At 38.5% G+C, this 20,564-nt stretch overlaps 1 protein-coding gene across 5 annotated transcripts in view; it reads left to right on the top strand.

Moving 5' to 3' along the window:
• The window catches only part of PARD3B (par-3 family cell polarity regulator beta), a 1,059,813-nt gene that overhangs the window by 838,501 nt on the left and 200,748 nt on the right, over positions 1 to 20,564 (top strand). For 4 of the 5 annotated variants that reach the window (XM_047720837.1, XM_047720838.1, XM_047720840.1 and 1 more), the window contains one exon: positions 7,847 to 7,954. In XM_047720837.1, the coding sequence (XP_047576793.1) occupies positions 7,847 to 7,954 (108 nt within the window). Of the gene's footprint in view, positions 1 to 7,846; positions 7,955 to 10,525; positions 10,635 to 20,564 lie in introns of those variants that run through there. The other variant, XM_047720841.1, reaches the window with a different exon arrangement.

Genomic DNA, 20,564 nt, shown 5'->3' on the forward strand with positions numbered 1-20,564 from the left:
CTGGACCTGCTAGAATTATTTATAATATATTCAGTACTTCCAAATCTATTGTGTTTCCTCGCTCCTTAGTCTGGGAAAGCAAATTAGCTCAAGGATTCCCAGCAGCTGAATTCAGAGCCAAAGAGCTGCTTAAGACTCTACCCAGCAGATGTTTTATCCACTTAGGCAGAAATCTTAGAATGTTATAGGACCTCCCTGCTTTTCAATCCTAAAAACAAATATCAACACATTTGAGATCTGAAGGTTCCCTGGTTTGGAATGAAGAGTCTCCATGACCACCAGTTTGGGAATCTCATCCTGGGAATGAACAACAACCCAGAGGCAAGTAGCTGTTAAAGGGTAGGTAGGAATATTGGTCTCAATGGAAGTAGTAAAGATATCAGTGGAATTAGACATGTTTGTTGTTTTCCTATAGCTTGTCTTCATCTTGGAAACATATAAACATACCCAAAATAAGTGTCCAAACAATATATCAGAAATTAACATTTTAATTAGAAATCATTTACAGAACCTCAACTGCTTGACCCACTTAGTTAACAAGAAAGATTTTTAATACTGAGTTTTTCTTCAGTTACTAAACCATCAACTCACACAGCCTCCACTTGTGAACATATCCTATAAGGCAAAACCCTATTTCCCTTTGCATGCCATGGAGTGGCTTAAATTACAACCCTTCTGTTATGGAAAGCAAACTGAGTTTGTAGTACTCCATCTCCCTCCTGAAAAATCACAGGCAGTAGCATGGTAATCATGTATACTGTGGAAGGCTAAAAATAAAGTAAAATATTTTTTCTCAACATTAACAAAAAACACAAATCTGTTCATTATTCTATCAATAATATTAGCATAAAAATAGGCAATGCCCTAAGGTACCAAAAAATGGGGGAGACTCTCTAATTGGTCAATTTTCATTGAATTTTTATCAGATCCATTAACTCTCAAGTACAATGGGAGCCATCTCAGATAAACAAGTAAAGACCTTTGTGACATACATTTTAAAGAGAAGCAATAGCCAAAGTGCTCAAAACCATATGAGATTCAATACATGGAAGTAGATTTCATCAGCATATGCATATGCTAATTCAGAACCCAACTTAGAATGCATCAGACAACAGAATCCTTTTACGGGTGAATTTCAAAATAAACTATGGAAAATATAGTCAAAGGTCTGTGAACTTCTCTGCCCCCATATTTTGCTTGAGCTATTTCAAAGTGTTTAATTTACAAAATGATAAGACAATATCATAGCTTGTAAGTCAGCAAGCCACAGGGAGAATGAACCATTATCAAAGTCTGGAACATATTTTGACTGTAAATTGGTGCATATTCTTTTTGTCGTTGTTGTTTTTTGAAGTTGCTGCATGTTCATATCTGACATCATTCTGTAGATATTCAAGTATAACATTAGTAATAATAAAATCTTGTAGCCTTTTCCAAATGCATCATTTTTTTATATTAATTTTTTAAAGATTTTATTTATCCACCTGACAGAGACAGAGAGATCACAAGTAGGCAGAGAGAGAGGGGGAAGGAGGCTCCCCACTGAGCAGAGAGCCCAATGCAGGGCTCGATCCCAGGACCCTGGGACCATGACCTGAGCTGAAGGCAGAGGCTTAACCCACTGAGCCACCCAGGCGCCCCTCCAAATGCATCCTTGACAACCAAAGATACTTCCAGATTGCAAAAGGAAGAAATACACTCTGTCTCACATTTGCAGCTCTCCTTGGATTCATAGCTCACCACTAATTTGAAACCAGAGTGAACTTTTTCCTTGCCGGACTTTTCAGTCCTCATAAACCATTGCTCAAGATTGCTTTTATACAGCGTGTGCACTAAATGGAAGATGAGCAAATGCTAACAGCTGCATTAACAGCCCAGCGAGATCTAGGAGGAAAACCGTAGACAGGCAGTACTTAGCAGAATGAAGAAGTGAATTAAATGAGAGACTAGACATGAACAGAGGCAGGATGGAGCTGTACATGTTGTTGGATTTGGATCATTTGTCGAGGGACGTGAGAATCTGTGAAAGATCCAAAAGTCATCATTACCTAGAAAACTCAAGGAAAGAAATAGAAACAGAATAAAAACAAATAGAATTTGCTAAGAAATTCGGGGATAATTACTAAGAATTATACTAAAATCTTTATCATCTGGAAAACAATAAGATGCTGGAGCATGTTTAGGTAATTATATTGAGGAGTTAGGTATTTACTTCACAATTGTTGGTGTAAACGGTTACATTCCATGTGAATAATCCATGTGAAGTGTCATGGCAACTCAGTAAATGAATGAATTATTGAATGAATGAATGAATGAATGAACCATTATTAAATTCTACTTCCCCAGATGGCCTTTAAGGACCTCCCAACCTAGAAAAAATTGCAACCAAAGAGGTCTGGTTTTGGTGTTTTTTTCTGAGATTCTTTCCAACTTTGTATAGTGTATTCCCTTTGATTTCTCAATTTGTACCAAGAAGTCCCATTTTATGGATAGAAACCATTTCTCTTACACATGTTGCATCATGTTGCCTAACAAACGAGTTACGTGGGAACTCCTCCACTGTCCATTCATCAACTCTCTAACTGAACTCGTTTCCTCTTCTAGCTGCTGCTTTTCTTGAGTCTCTTCCTATCTAAGGCCAGCCTCTCTGGAGGTTCTGTATATCCCTGTCCTCTTCTCTTATCAAGAGCTTTGTTCTCCTCTATGAGTGTTCATAACATTATTCACAATAGCCAAAAGGTGAGCACAGCCAAAAAATCCATCAACAGATGGATGGATAAACAAATATGGTATGTATGTACAAGGGAATGTTATTCAGCCTTAAGAAAAAGAAATTCTAACATGTGCTATAGCATAGATGAAGCTTGAAGACATGATGCTAAGTGAAATAGGCCAGAGTAGATCCCTGGTAAATATTTTTTAAGCAAATGTATGTATGGAAGAAGAAAGAAGGACAGAAAGAAAGCTGGTTTTCCATAGAGCTGTTTCATGTAGCCTCTCTATAGAAATGAACCGGGACAGGTGTTTTAAGCAAACTTATAATTCATGAAAATCTAAATTTAAATAAAGGGTATGTTGAAAGGTGATTTTTCCACTTTACAAAAAGATCCATCATAAGAGTCTTTAAACAGGCTTCCCAGGTACATGGAAAGTAAGATTTTGTTGATTCAAACCATATGTTTGCACTGAATTCTTTAGGAAAATATCTTTTATATAAAGCAAGGTTGACCTACGAGCAATTTCCTCAAGGCACCTAGCCCAGAATGGCCAACTCTCAAATTTCCTAGGTAATAGATAATGGGAGGCCTGGAATGCAGGGGATATTTGAGACCCTAGAATGCAAAATAGTAATTTCAACCATTTAGAGTTCTTGTGACTTTTCTCACAAAAATAACTAATGGATAGATGAATCAATGTATTTGAACCTCCCCAACTCCTCTTTCTCTATGTCCGTGAAAGTAAGAAAGGCTGGGAAGTGACCCCCAAAAAGGCTGACGTGGGAAGGAGAACAAGGCGTACACAGTTCACCAAACTGATGCTTTTCTCCCAACTCCCCCCACCCTCCCACCACTGCTGCTACTACCACTGATAATTAAGTTATCTGATTGCAAAATTGGAAAAAAGAATTCAGTGTGTTAATAAATAAAGGCAGTTAACTTCTCTGGGTCTCAATTTCCTCATCTTAACAATGTGGGAGTCCTTTTGAAGATCATTGTTTTATAATTCTGTTCTTGAACCTACCCAAACTTTACAAAATAAGGTAAGTTATGACTGTTCTCTCTGTCTAATGAAATAAATTTCACAGCTATTTCTGCCTTCCTTCTTGGAAACTTTAATAAATGATCATGACGTTTAAATCAAAACATTTATATTGTTTGTGGAATTGGTTGATTTGACTATTATTGATGGTTCTTGCTAAGAAGAAAATGCTTTGCAGAATTTACTTACAACTAACCTTTATCAGACCTATTCCTCTGTGATGAAAACACAATAAGCTGTTTTTGAACTGCAGCACAAGTGAAGTATTTTAGCAGCAGAAAGAAAAAACAATTCATTGGTTGTGGTAATAAAGATAAGGGTAGACTCAGGTATAGGTTAGTTTTGCCCTTCAAAAACAAGACTTCTTTCATCTTAGAAAATCCAAACCTTCAAATTTAGAAGAAATAATTGGGGACATAGAAGAAAAACATGCTTAATATCTATGGAATTTTTGGCAACACTTTTGCCCTCATCAACTTTCTGAAGCATTATTCTATCCTCACTTCCCAGAATTTTGATTTTTTTTTGGCCCAATTTTACTCTATTTGAGTGTATATGACATTTTGAGGGAAAAAGTATTTCTTTAAGTGGTGTACAAAGATATTAACTTCTCACATAAAGAAATTTAGACTCTTCTACATGTGCCTGAAAAGCCAAAGAATGTACATAGGAAAACACACATTATTTATATGTCTCCTGCTTTGTAGGTTAAAGAGAGATCTTGACTATGTCAACAAATCTGAATTATATTTCAAAGTTACTGATCTTTTATTTTGTCAGTATTTTTTCTCTTTCCTAGTCTATAAATGACACTAGGTCATTTCTTCAGTGGGAAAGAAGAATAGATTAGGAAAGAGAAGGGAGACTGGGGGTGGGGGAGGCTGAGGATGATGAAGTGAAAATTCATAGCTGATTCACCAAAATCCCCAAATTAAACTGGATACAGCCAAAGAACTGCCATAGAAGCAAAGGTAGATGGCCAGATGGCAATGGGAAGGAAAGAGAAAGTTCATGAGCAAAGATTTGCTCAATGAAATTGTAAACTGAAAAGTTTACAGCAGAATCAAGACTGGGAGGGGCATCTGAGGAAAGCAGGGTGCTTTGAACTCTGATAACAACAGAAATATGGGTATTAACAATAAGGTCTCCCATGTGGGATACCCAGGGCTGCCACATGACCAACAACCTCTGCTTTGGACTGAAGCACAATCCTAAAAGAACAAATATTAATTCATCTTTATGAAATCTGAAGAAGATGGGAGTTTCAAGTTTATGAGTGAGGTCTTCATGTGAGGAGATTCTGACTCACTGTATATGTTGAGAGGATGTTAGGGATGGTCAGTCAGTCTGAGCATGTATAGGGTTCTCGGGTTGGATAGATGGATGGATACATAGATAGATAGATACATGGATAATTACAGAGGTAAAATGACCAAGCTAAAGATAGACACACATAAGCAAACACAGAAGTAAAATTTGCAGCTATTTAATAAGAAACCAAGGATAAATGGGGTTTCCATAGTTTGAAAAGAATCTTTAACTTAAGAATATGCATAAATGAGTTACTTTTCCCTGGTTATTAACAGAGTATCAAGTTACTTTCCTTTTTCATGTGTGTTGATGCCAAGACCATAGGGGATTGCTTCTGAAGAAAATACCTGTGAGAGAAAATGCCTGTTATTTGAGAATGTGTCCTAGTAATAACCACAGCATTATTATTATTATTATTATTATTATTATTATTTCAAATATGCAGTTTTATTTTCCTAACAGTGCTAAGGAAACACAATGCTCTTTTAAAGTATCATAATTGCAGGGAACCCTAGTGCATTCTTGGTCTGAAGGCAAACCACCAAACTTGGGTGCAGTCAATATGGAAAACAGCATGGAGGCTCCTCACAAAATTTAAAAATGGAACTACATCCAGATGCCAACAGACACTTAAACAGATGCTCGGCATCACTAATCGTCAGAGAAATGCAAGTCAAAACCACGATGTGGTATCATCTCATGCCTGTTGAATGGCTAAGATCAACAACACAAGAAACACAGGTATTGGTGAGGACATGGAGAGGAAGGAACCATGTGCACCATGGGGAATGCAAACTGGTGTAGCCACTGTGGAAAACAGTAAAAATAGAACTACCCTAAGATCCAACAATTGCACTACTGGATATTTACCCAAAAAACACAAAAATACTAATTCAAAGGGATACGTGCACCCTGATGTTTATAGCAGCATTATCTACAATGGCCAAATTATGGAGACAGCCCAAGTGTCTATCGACTGATGAATGGATAAAGAAGATGTCACACACACACACACATACACACACACACACACACACACACACAAAATATGAAATAGTCCTCAGCTATAAAAAAGAATGAAATCTTGCCATTTGCAATGACATGGATAGAGCTAGAGAGTATCATGCTAAGGAAATAAGTCGGAGACAAGTACTATGTGATTGCACTCATATGTGGAATTTAAGAAACAAAACAAACACAGAGAAAAGAAAAAGGGGAAGGCATCCTAAGAAACAGACTCAACTATAGAGAACAAACTGATGGTTACCAGAGGGGAGGTGGGTGGGGGGATGGGTGAAATAGGCGGTGGGGGTTAAGGAGCGCACTTGCTGTGATGAGCCCTGGGTGATGTGTGGAAGTGCTGAATCACTAAATTGCACCCCTGAAAGTAATATTACACTGTATGTTAACTAACTGGAATTTAATAAAAACTTTAAAAGAAAATGGAACTACCCTATGATCCAGCAATTCTACTTCTGGGTATACATCCGAAGAAATTGAGTTCAGGATCCCACACAGGTATCTCTGCTCCCATGCTCATTGTGGCATTACTTACAATAGCCAAGATATGGAAATATTTTAATTGTCCATCAATAGATGAATGGATTAAGAAGATGCAGTGTGTGTGTGTGTGTGTACACATATATATGTATATATGCACAAACATATACACATATATATGTATATATGCACAGACACATACACATATATACATGTACACTGTGGAATCTGAAAAAGACAAACTCGGAGAAACAGTAGAGTGGTGATTACCAAGGTTTGGGGAGAGGGGAAATTAAGGAGATTTGGGTCAAAGGGTAAAAACTTCCAGTTATAAGATTAACAAGTTTGGGATCTAATGTACAGTATGGTGATCATAGCTAATAAAAATGTATCCTTTATTTGAATGTTACTGAGAATAGATCTGAAATGCTCTCACCACAAAAAGAAATAGTGATTATGTGATGGGATGAAAGTCATAGCTACTATTATGGTGGGAATCATTTTACAACTTAGAAATGTATCAAATCCATAGCTGTACACATTACACTTACACAAGGTTACTTGCCCATCATATCTCAATAAAGCTGGAGGAAAAAAATAATGTATCATAATGGCCACTGTGCCCAATTAGCTGCAAATATGCCAGGCACCCAGGAGTGCTGAGAGCACAGGAGCCCAAAGCTAATCTGGGAGGATGGGGCTACCTGCAGGAGTGAGTGTGGTTTGAAGGACACAGGGCACTATAGGAGACAACCCAAGTTCTAATCTAATCCCTTCCCTGAACTTAGGTGATCAAGGTGCAAAGTCTCATGTGCAGAATGAGCATGGCAAACTAGATGTTTGGCGAGGTCCCTTGAAGCACCATCATTATCAAGTCCTGCGAGTTCAACTTCAAACGTCAATGCCACTTACAGCTCCAGAGGGCTGTTTAGGAGTTCGGTCAGTTTTTAGTTAGGTATTAATGATGACCTTTCAGTTCTTTCATTTCTGGTGAACCAGTGGTTTGAGATTTTTACTCTTTAACCACATGACTTTGTGCACGCTGCACAATCTATACCACCATGGAAAGATGGAAGCGAGGAAAAGGAGGGGAATTTAGTGACTATTATTTTTGCCTTTCAGTCTCTTATTTTACTCCCATTTTATGCAAAATGATCTTGTACCACTTAGAATAAAGACTTTCGGGTTGATGAGTTCAGTTCATAAATATTTTCAATTTACCCCCGAAAGAACATGGCGATTGTTAACAGCCGTCTCCTCCTTCACGTGTTTCTAGATTTGGAAAGAAGAAAGATGACAGGGGTGGCAAGGCTGAGCAGAAGGGCTCTCTGAAGCATGGAGGCCTGAGGGGAGAAGAACTGGAAAAAATGAAAGAACGTGAAAGGTGAGCAGAAATGCTGAGCTCCTTATTTTGTTTGGGTCCATAACCTGTGCTTAATTGGGTTGTTGCATCCATCAACTGGAGAAATTTTATTTCAAGAAGCATAGAGTTTGATACAGAAGGAAAGGTACCTGATGTAAAAAGGAACCTGCCTTTCTGGGGAATTTTTATTATATTTGGAGAAGAAACTAGCTTTATATTTTTATTATATCAGCACTTATAATTCCAAAATATGTTACTCCAGTTTTGACTCTATCAATGTATATTTTCCCTATGGTTTAAACGATGAGTTTTTTTTTTTTTTAATAAAAAGGTCATTTTGATATTGATGTTTAGAACTATCAAATTTCCCATAGTCTGTTCCTAATTTCTGTCAAGCTGTTGTATGCCTTCTTAATTTTATTCTGCTAAATCCATTTGGGGGGGTGTAATTTGAGAAGTGCATGTCCTTCATTTTTAAAAAAAAGCCAGTGTCTTTTATTAGCCTATCAGCAAGTTGCGAAGTATGTCGCCCATCTGTTAAAGGGCTGGTTTCGTTTACTGAAATAATGACAGTTTGCAAGGGCTGAATTCTCCTGTTTGAGGAGCTCCGTGTTCCATTTGGACAAGAGGCCCTTCATTTATCTTTGAGGTTAACTCTGGTACTTACTCCAGGTCGACGTGTAAATGTCTGATTTTGAAACATGTAATTGAATATTCATTTTTCTCCTGAAAGTTCTTCACCTTCACAGTAAAATGGAACTTGGAGAAAGACTGAGATTGTGACAAAACTAGCATATAATTTTAAGTACTTGATTCTGACTTCACCATGCATGAAGTCACATTTGTCCAACTTGTCACTTGCTCATTAGTGACAATAGTCCTTGTAGCTTTTAGACTCCATTCTTGCACTCATTTTAATAGTCTAGTAATGTGTACTAAGAAAATCATACTCATTCATCCTGTTTTCTAGAAAAGAACAGGCTGAGTATCTACTGTTAAACTTTGACTCCTGTCTTGCAGTCTGTTCTGATCCAGAAGGCTGACTTTATCCATAGCAAGGGAAGAAACCCTATTTAGTCCTTTCTCCCTTTAAAGAGGTTGATAAGCATTCAGTTCCAGGGTCAGAGGAGCAGTTAGAAGGAAATCAAGGGGTTGATATTGTTGACTATTCATCTGACAGAGCTGCCCCCGAAACAGGGAAGATGATTCTCCAACATAGCCCATGATTCAGTAATCCTGTAATGTAAAATATAATTCAGGCGAAGATTTTAATGCATATATTGGCAAACACATCAATGTGCTGAGACCACATTATAGATCCTGCTCCCCTGACTTCACTTACAGAGGTATCACATCCTTGCCTTGTCTTCAGGAACCTGGGCTGTTTGCTAGAAGGCAGACTTCATGTTTTTTTTGTAGCTCACTACTTGCTTGGGGTTGGGAGGCTTTACTCTTAGTAGCTAGGGAACTGTGGGCCTGCTAGAAAATTGATAACCCATAAAATAAGGTGGGTTGTCTTTAAGCAAGAGTTCATTTCCTTTCTGGTGTTGCCTTAAGGAAGCAGGTGCCTGAGGGAGTTTTGTTCTTAAAAGCAGGGCTGTAAATTCACCTCAGCTGGCTATATAGGCATCAGGTCCAATTTTCTTAAAATATGTCTGGTCCGCATATTGAAAGAACTGTACTATTAGCCTCCACTTAGGCCTCTTCCCACACATGAACATGTAAAACACATCTGAGATGGGTCTCTTAGAGACAATATTGTCTCAATCATGTGAGAGGGGAAGAAACTGGAGGAGTTGATTTTATGGTTGGGTGCTATAGAACTAATGACCAAGAGCATTTCAGCAGCTCAGGAATGGAGGGCCACAGAGGGTAGAGGTGGAGGCTCAACATTTGGCATTCCTCTCAACCCTAGAGTCCTTTTCCTTGGCTCTCCATCATCCATAGGAAACCAACTCACAACTCTGAAAGAACTCAGTGAGTGTATTGCTCTTCATGATGTGGCCATGGAAAAAAATAGAATAAAATAAGAAACAGTAATGAATTATCAGCTTGTGAGAAGAATTTGGGGAGCTGGTTGTTAAACCACTGGTAGCTTGATATTGGTCATGGTGGGAGTATTTACACCATAGAAATTGGCAAACCCAACTTGTTGCAGTTAATCAACATACCATGGAGGGTTTACACCAACTCTATTTAGTGTATAATCAGGAAGAAATGATCTAAAATTTAAAGGCTAAATAAGAAAGATTCATCCAAATCATCCAGACCACCAGCATCAAAATGAGTCACGTGGAGAGCTTGTTAAAAATAAAAAACTTTGGGTCCCACAGCAGACTTGCAGAATCAGAATTTTGCAATTTGGAACCCAGGAATCTGTATTTAATAGGCAAGCCCAATATAATTCTTCAGTATCCTAAAGTCTAAGAACATTTGACCTGAAGAAGATTTGGTTGGAATATTAAACTCTGAAAAATGACACACAGGTTTTTTTTCCCAAGAGGTTTGAATAAACCAGTCTAAAAATACTGTCATTTTTCTCATGTGCCTTTTCTGAAGCATCCTACTTTACTGGCATACTTTTTTTGCCAGCAAGAGAGAAACCCTTGCCAGTGCTTTCTCATCTAAGAGAATTTGGACTGCTTATCCAGTACCACCCAGGAACACAAAACTTACAAACAAGTAAGTTCATTAAGAAAATTTTGGAGACATAAAAAACATAAAGAAGACTAACATGATCATGCATAATTCCATAACAATTATTAATATTCTTATGACCTTTTTACTATGTATATATTTTCTTTGAAACTTAATACCCATGCTGCATATATAATGTCTCATTTTTTTCCATGGCATTATATCATGAGCATTTCCCATTGTCAAAAATGTTTTGAAAATATGCCATTTTGATGACAGTCTAATATTCTGTGAGATCAATATACCATTACTTATTTATCATCTATTGTCAAACATTTAGTCTGTTCCCATTTCTCACTCTTCCAAATAATGCTTTGATGAGCATCCAGATATAAAAGTCCTTATGGATGATTTCTTAAATCATATAGTTCCTTTTGCAAGGTTCAATTCCTTGTAACTATTTTACCCAAGGATTAATTTAAACTCAACTCTAAATTTTAGAATTATATAATCCCTCTTCGTTCCTCTCATTATCTGTTGTATGATTTCCTTATCTCATTTTAATGTACCTACATATTTAATTCTAGATAAGGAATTATTTTGGTGCTGTATATGAATAACCTGTTCATGGCTATAGATATGAAAAGGTAAAAAAAAAAAAAAAGCCATAAGAGGTAGACTGAATTATAAGATTAAATTGGAGGAATTTGGATTCTAGAACAGTAGTTCTCAGGGAGGAACAATTTTGCCCCCAAAGAAACATTTGGCTGTATCTGGAGATATCTTTGATTGTCACAACTTAGAAGGAGGAACGGGCGTGGGAAGGGAATGGCCAGGTGCTAGGTAGAGGCCAGGAATGCAGCGACACCATCTACAATGCACAAGACAGTCCTGGCCCCTGATGATGAGTCATCTTGCTCAAACCATCAATAGTGTGTAGACTGCAAAACTCCTTTTCCAACCTCTGGACTTCACCACAAGTAAGGGTACTCTCCTGGACCTGAGAAGCCCCTTGTCTCATGATAATCTGGTGGACAACACAGAGAAATGTATATCAGATGGCGTAGCTCTAGAAGGATTATTGGTTATTCAAGAAACTGTACCCAAAGCTTGCTAATGAATAGTCCATCAATATAAACTTGCAAGAAAAAAGTTTTTCTTCAAAATGTGTTTTTAACTCGGGCCTGCTGAGCACAGAGTGCTGTTGATCAGATTGTGAATGCCAAAAAGCTACAGGGGTTGATAATGTGTTGATGACAGAATCATCTGGAACAATGGACTGAATCAAACATAAAGAAACTTAATGGGAATAAACGCAAAGTCTTGATTTTAGGTCCAAAACTGAACTGTACAAACACAGGATGTGGAAGGTTTGACTTAATACCAAATTTATGAAAAAATTGCCTGATGGTTTTAGTTGAGGGTAAGTTTAGCATGAGTCAACATGAGGATGTGTCTGCGAAAAACTTAATCCAGTCCTAGGCTACATTACTGGAAATTCATGTGCAAAATGAAGGAAGAAACAAAAATTCCTGCTTCACACTACTCAGATCATGCTTGGAATATCCCATTGCCTCTCTCACATACACAGAATAGCAGCAACTAAATCATGTCTTCTGAAAAATGTTGAAGGACCTGGAAATGCATAGTTCTGCAGAGGTAAGATTTAGCTGATTTCACATGATCAAAGAACTTTCACATAAAAGAGGAATTAAATGCATTTTATACCATCTATTCTCTCTCACTTTCTCTCTTCTTACTCATTTATTTTCTTGAAGATGCTAATGGGGAGTCATTTTAAGAGAGGTAGTCTTCAGCTTCATAGAAGGGAAAACATTCTAACAATTAAAGTGTCATTAGAGTGAGTTTGTTGAGACTGAAAAATGTCTAATAAGAAGCTGATGATTACAACGAGAAAGGATTAGTGCATCAGGAAAATATTGGACCAAAACAGAATTTCATCACCTTCAGTCACTGATATATTACCTTCATTGTCTTACTTATATTTATATATTCAGGTAAGTAAAATATTATATAGATGCAAAGCCACATAAGTTAATGGAATTATCTACATTTACCCACATACCACGTAAAATCGTGTTGTGTGTCATTAATGCTCCATTTATCCTTAGGTGATCTCTATGATTTTTCCCAGATCTCAGGGTCTAAGAAATAAATATATTCAAGTATAGAAACATTTACTTTTACCTGCTTGGAGAGGCCTTTCTTGAACTTGTCATAGCATTGGTTCATGGCAGTGTATGCACTATTCTTATCTGGGTGGAGAAGCCCAAGTTTCTTGCTCAAAATTGCATGCAAGGCTTTTCTTAATCTCATATTTGATTTCCTGAGCTGAGCATGTGTCCTTTCCTGACACAAGTGAAACAGCCCATTGTAGGAAAGCCCTGTTTTAAATAAACTCATCATTTTGTTCATGCTTCAGTGAGATTGGCCATAATAAAGCGTTAGTTCCAAATGCCTATATCCATTGCTAGAAGGATGAATCCAATATTATATTCAAAGATTATTTCCCCTAGAATTTTTTAATCAAGCCAAATTAAATTAACATTTTCCAAACATTCTGATTATATAAATTAGTATGGTGAGCTGAAAGCAAGAGATTGTCTTAACAAATCAGCAAACGTATTTTTGCTGTTTAATTCTAAGACTCTAGCTCACGTGTGTAACCGTCTCCAAAGTGTGAAGTTAACCAGATTCTAGTACCTACGAAGAACCTAACTGTGTGCCTGTTGTGCTCGTATCATTAATACCTTCTCAGAAGTCAGGTGGAGATTGGTTAAAGAAAAATAAGTGTCCCCCTCATTTATTTAGGGCTATTATCCTGGGGGAAACGTCTCCATGGACACCAGAAGGCTGTCTGCCATAAAAGTCCTGTGTTACTGACTCTGAAATGAAATTTCTCCAAACGACACTTCTTCCTAAAATGGCGGTGGGGGGTGTGGTTCAGTGACACCCCAGTTTGTGCCTTAAGATCTTATTTTACTCTTATAGCATGCCAGAGTTTATTCTGCAATGGAGCTCATTTGCAGTGTGAATGAAACGTTTTTGTAGATCTTATTAGAATCTTAGCAGGATAAAGGAGGAGATGAGGGGCAAAGAGGCAGCTTCCCCAGCTACAGGTTTGAAAAGCATGAAAACATATGGCTCTTGTTTTCGACCACTGGACTGCGCGGAATGCCGAAGTGAGAGTGGGGCTGAGATTTAGGCAAGCTGATCGGTTTCAACGTCTGACTTGAGGTTTCTTAGTTTTCTTTGCTTCAGGAAGCCTTCCAAGAGCTGCAGAGGCTTCTCCCTTGCCTTATCAGCCGAGCTGCTTGTGGCCTGTTCCCTTAGTTTAAATCAATACATGTGTTTTTGATATTTGGCAAACCAAGATTTAATTATGCAGCTGCAAGTTCCCCACATAAACGAAATTCATCTTAGAGAAATAAAAACATTCAGAAACCATTTATAGTTTCAGAATACAAGTGGGTGAAAATCTATTCCCAACCTCTCAGCATTTTATTTAATTATGGGAGATTTTTATGTTCCTGGAAATTGAAATGAAAACCAGAATAAGGCTAGAGTTTGTCCAGCATGTGTTCATCCTGAGAAATGAAGATGCTTACTGTAGCCTAAGAAGGGAAAGGGGAGTAGGTTCTGAATTAATATTTTAGCTGTACCCTACGTAAATAGGGCATTCCTAAAGACAGAACAACAAATAAATTGATGGGATTGTCATTATCATATCCTAAAAAGAGTGCATATTTCGTTAAGGAACCAGAAGGTTGTTTTCTTTAATTTGCCAAGAGACTCTCTATAATTAATTATTTACTGAACTTAAACTTTGGCACTATTTAAACTGTTGAAAACACCCATGTTTTGGCATGATTACATACAAATGATTAATTCAGCATGGTTTTACTCCTCACTGAATATCCCTGTCTTTTGCAGTAGAATTTGCTGGGTCCTGTGGTGTGGGCAAAATAAAATGTTGGAATGGTTCCCGGTCTTAATAGTCCCAATTTATTATTACCACTGAACCCTCGTCAGATCATGGACTGGATTAGATCCCAGTTTTTCAAAATGCCCCAATTTTTGGCTCCCTTAGAATCCTGATAAAAATGTGTATTTGAATAAGGCTCCGGTTGGCTAAAAGAGATCCAGTAATTACTTTTAGAATCTTATTAGATCATCAATGCATGGAACTTACGAAAAATACTACTAGATGGTTGCTTCCCAGGACAAGGTCATGTTCTCATTTTAGGCCAACAGAAAGAAGCTGTCAGATTTTTGTTTTTCATAGTCCTAATCATCTCAGTGAATGAAAAGAGATTTGCTGCATCCCAGTAATTACTATTATTGTTTGTGTTAGGGTAAGGATCATCTCTCTTCCTCGAATAATAATTAAAAACAGAGAGGTGGTGGGGAGCGGGGAAAGGCACACCTACCAACCCTCATGCGGGGTCCACCTTTCCAAATTTGCCTTTTATTTAGAGGAATGAGGGAGTACGACCCCGGGGAGATGCAGGTGCCTTTAATAGCCATACATTTATTTGATCTTTGTAACACTCTTCTTCACAGAATGTGGTCACCAGCAAAATTTGGCACATTACTGTATTCCGATAGACAAGAGATAGGAACACCTACATCCTGATGCCATGCCAGCATTTTTTATGAGCCAAAATCCTTTTATGGAATTTGAATCAATGTTAGAAGTGCTGTATTAGCAACTACTTGTCAGCTGAGCCGGATTAATACGTAAAATGAATCACTTGACTGGCGTGCTTTCCAAGAGTCGTTTAGACCAACTTGTAAGATTAAAGTACACCAGGTCTTTAAAAAGGTGTTTTAAAAGGATACTCTTATATTCAAACACCCTGGAGTGACATATTGTATTATTGCATTCAGTTGCAGTGCCATTGAAATACTTTCAGACAAGGAATTATACTAATCTCCCCACAGTGATTCCATAGAAATGTTTAGAATGCCTATCTGATAAACACTTGGAAAGGAGCTCTAAATTCTGTTGATTTGGATGTTTGGCTTTAATATACACATAAAAATATATTCAACATAATTAAAAAAACCTGGTAATTCACTGGATTTATGCCAATCAGAGATGTAGATGTGTTTGATTCAATGGAGCTTACACACCATGGACGCAGAACTCGAGGAGAGCATTTTCTAGGAGGGGTTTGGTGAGTGTAACTGAGTGGAAGGCCATTTGGGGGCTAGAACTTAGGGTCCCATTTCCATCCTATCAGTTTTCACAGAGGCTTTGCATAACTCACTTCGCGGATGGATTCTTAAAGTCCCTCTTTTTATCACCATGAGAGGAAATGGCAATAATGATACTTCAAGGCCTCAGTGTTATGTGTTTTGTTTGGATAGAATTCTTTTTAATTGCCTCGTTTTCTCAAAGGAAAACAATTGAATAAATAGGAGTTAAGTGAATCCAGACTATTTACCGTCAGCCCATTTGGGGCCAGACAGTGTACAAATAAAGTTAATTCTCTAAAAGTGCTATGAAAAATGTGGACAAATTAAACTCATAAATCAAATAGCATTTTCCAGAATTTCTAAAGTATCTCATCTTTATTCCTTATTTTGACATACGCTATGTTGTATCCTGCTTTGGAAAGCATCCATGACAACACAGTGACTCTGGAGCCCAAGATCAGTTATTGTTCACATAAGCTGGCAAACTGTCCATGTAGAAAAGATATTCAACCTGTTATCTTCCAGAATCTGCTTCCCCCACCCTCACATTTTTCATGTAGAAATCCTAACGTAGGCCCGTGATTTACAAACACTAAACTGTAAACATGCTTTTTCCAAATTTCCTGAGAAGTTTGGTTTGATTGGTTGGTTGGTTTTTGTTTTGTTTTTATGACAGAGGGTTTCAACAGGGAGTGATTTTTCCCCCAGGGGCAACTGACATTTTAGTTGTTACCCTAGCAGGGAGGTGCCACTGGAATCTGGCAGGTAGAAAACAAGGATGTTTTCTCGCCTTCCTACAATGCACAGGACAGCCCCCGACAATAAAGAATTTCAGTCAGAAATGTCAGCTGTGCCCCAGTTGAGAAACCATGTTTTAGATAAACAGATAATTAGATAATCTAGTTGTATAGATACAGATAGAAATATGGTGTAGATACCCAGTGTATCTGTGTTGGGCTTGAGGGTGTGTTTTTTAAAACCATTTCTCAAGTGACTGTCGTTTATAGCTATGGTGGGGACCTGCTGGCCTAGGTGGTAGCCCAGGGGAGGTGTTGACCAAATGGAAAGATTATAAGACCCAGGAGTGGGTCTTTAACTGGGTTAAAGGTCTGACTGCATGAACACACTGTCAAGCTACTTAACTGCTTCAAGCCTCTGTGTTCTCCTCTGTTAAATGAGAAGTCTGTCTCTCAGACTCTCGTGAAAAGCAGTATTTATGAAGGGAACACCTGGTTGACTCCAAGGGCTTAGTGTTATTTTCTGACCAGCTCTGGGGATTCAAGACCCCAGATAATCCATTCAGTAACCGTTGGGGGGCCCAGAGCGCTCTGAGGCACACCATCTGTGAAAGTTGCTGAATTGGATACCGTCGTGATGAAGAAGGCCAACTTGAATTCAGACTTTGCCCAGCTGGGACTCATGCCAGATACTTCCATTCAAGAAGCTTCTCCTCATTTCTTATTGATCACCCGTTGGACGTTGCTCCTCAAGCACAGTGAGCTTGGCATGAGATGGCAGCACAGGAACGAGAGCGCGCTGGCTGCAGCTGGGCCTTGGCAGCCATGGAAACAGAGTCAGGACGGAGGGGCATAAATGGCCTGCGTAACTGCCAGCCTCTCCAAGTCCACAGGGCATGTGACTGCAGAGAACACTTGTAACCACAGTTATTACGTCCACAAAACCCTCACATTTGCATTTCTGTTCTATGTATTACATTGCAGGGGTGGGGCGTAACTCTGGTCTGCTAATGTTTAGAATCCAGTCTGTGGCAGGAACGGAACAACAGGGCCTCGTTCTTCCCCACGCACTGTCTCCCACCTGCCTGTCCTTGCTCTGTAATTTAATTACTTAATGACTTCACAGTGCATCTGAGTTGACTTCAGATTGATGTCGAAAGGAATCTGACCCCTTTCCCAGGCTCAGACTCCTGCCTCGTTGTGCTTTGCGCCCTTTGTTTGATTTTAGTATTGAGAGTGAAAGAGGTTGAAGTGGTTTGGGCTGTGGCACAAACGTTTGCTTTTCCAAGAGGTCACTTAAAAAGAACCTTAAAACAAAAACAAAAAACACAGCAGTAATAACAATTGGAAGTTTAGAATAGAAGCTGTAAGCATTCATGATCTTGGAAGAACTTAACAAACAATAATTTGTGAAATCATGATTTCTTGAAGCAGAGATTATTAAGTGTAAAAGGTTGGAGAAAGTGGATTAATAATAATAGCTTTGATCATTCCTCTCTCCAAATCTTTCAATGGCCATCTATTGCCTATCGCATACAGTCCAAACTCCTTGGCTGATATCTGAGTTGAGCCTAATTTTCCAATCATAATTTCTGCTCCTGGCCTAGATGATCTGTATCTACTCAGTCACTCTGGAATGTTCACCTTTTTTTTTTTTTTAAGATTTTATTTATTTATTTGACATAGAGGGAGAGATCACAAGTAAGCAGAGGGGCAGGCAGAGGGAGAGGCAGTGGGGAAGCAGGCTCCCCGCTGAGCAGAGAGCACAATGGGGGGCTCAATCCCAGGACCCTGAAATCATGACCTGAGCCGAAGGCAGAGGCTTAACCCACTGAGCCACCCCAGGTGCCGCAGTGTTCACTCTTTTTGAGATGACCAGAGTACTTTCCCATCTCTGTGTCATTCCTGGTATGGTTTCCCTTGTCCTTGTCTACCCGCCCCCTGCCTCAGTCAGTCCAAATCAATGGAAAGTCAGTGAAACCTCACTTCTTCCATTACACCTTCTCAAACTACCTGAGTTGGAAGAAAACTGTTCCACTCAATAACCTGGGTTAAGTTACTTAAATTTGCTAATCTTCAGTTTCATCGATGGCAAAATGGCTATGTAACCATCACAGCATCATATACTGTTGTGAAGATTCAATGAGACACCGAAGTAAAGCATTCAGAATAGTACCAAGCATAGAGACACTCAATCAATGGTGCACTTACCATTTTTCTTAGAGATAGTAGCTATTTGAAAGAGAATGAGAATTAATATCAAATAGCATTGAATTTAAAGCATGATTCTTTTCTGTACTAGTGGTGTGACTGTGCATGTTTTGCCAAAACCTTCTGAGCTTCAGCATGCTCATTTGGAAAACCTTTTTTTTTTTTTTTTTTTTAAAGATTTTATTTATTTATTTGACAGAGAGAGATCACAAGCAGGCAGAGAGGCAGGCAGAGAGACAGGAGGAAGCAGGCTCCCTGCCGAGCAGAGAGCCCGATGCGGGATGCGATCCCAGGACTCCGAGATCATGACCTGAGCCGAAGGCAGCGGCTTAATCCACTGAGCCACCCAGGCGCCCCTGGAAAACCTTTTTAAAAAGGAGAAATAACGTCTAGCTTCAGAGCTCCTGTGAAATTTACATATGATGAAATACTTAGAACATCTAGAGCAGTCCTTGGCATGTAGTAGATACCCGTTGCTGTTATTATTACTGTTACTTTGCTGCATTATGTTGTAGATGTTCATGATTACAAACATGCTCTCGCTCTCTTACTAGCTTGTAATTTCCTTGAGTCAAGGACCACGTCATAACCATTGTTCTATTTCTCTCGGCACCTAATAAATTACGTTTCACAGAGTAGGCATTCAATAAGCAATTGTTGAATAATGGATGAATGAATGAATGTACTGCTGATTTTAATTTTATTTTTCACGTGAATAATTACTGGAATGGAACCAACAGGCAGGATAGGCTAAATCAATGGTCAACAAAGCTATATAGTTAGAAAAATAAGGCTTTCTCCCTGAGCTATGAAATGGTGTCAAGAAGCATGAGATCATTTGTAACAGGCAGTAGAACAGTAGAAATGGATCATTGAGGCATAGTGGCCATCCCATCAGAACTATGAAGACCTGTTTCCCCATCACTGAACCAGATCCTGAGAGACGGGTAAATAAGTGAAAATGAATGCAATTCATTCATTTCACAAATGGAAATGCTATGGACCTAGACAATTTGTGGGTACTTTAATTGGGCTTTTGTCCCCATTCTCTTCCAGTGGCATAAGTTTAACCAGCTGAACTTTTTTTTTTTAAGATTCATTTATTTGAAAAGAGAGAGAGAAAGAGGGAGTGGGGTGGGGGGCAAAGGGAGAGGGAGAAAATCTCAAGCAGACTCCCTGTTGAGCAAGGAGCCCGATGCAGGGCTCTATCCATGACCCCAAGATCATGACCCCAAGATCACTAACTGAGCCAAAACTAAGAGTTGGATGCTCAGCCGATTGAGCCACCCACTCGCCCCTGAAATTATTGTCAAGTACCATTCATTTCAGCCTTCTAAAATGAAAGATTTGCCTTTATAGGAAATACTGCATTTGATTGAATACGTGAGACACACTGTCCGTGGTTATTCTCCAACAAAGGAGGATCTCTTCTGTGCTGCCTGTTGAGCCGATCCCATCAGAATTCACTGTGCAGATTATATTTCAGGGGCAAGCATAAAAAACTGTAATGGAAATGGAGGTTCATGAGAAATGACAACAGCCATTTGTAATATACCAGATGCCATAGAGCTACTCTCTCAGGGAGACAGTGTTACTAAATTCCCAGCCCCTAATTAGGAGTCCATATTGTCATTAAATTAGTGCCTTTATCTTATAATTCCTTATTATATACTCTCCTGCAATTTCATGGGGCTTTTTGTTTGTTTGTTTAGATCCTAACTCTATTGAGGCACAGCTTATAACTTCAACTTATTTCATTTCTTTACATCTCAGTAAAGAGAAGATATTTAGTAAAGTTGTGGGTTGACTTAAACGTGTAAAAT

Source organism: Lutra lutra, chromosome 3 (assembly GCF_902655055.1).
Source record: "Lutra lutra chromosome 3, mLutLut1.2, whole genome shotgun sequence".
Lineage (NCBI taxonomy): Eukaryota > Metazoa > Chordata > Mammalia > Carnivora > Mustelidae > Lutra > Lutra lutra.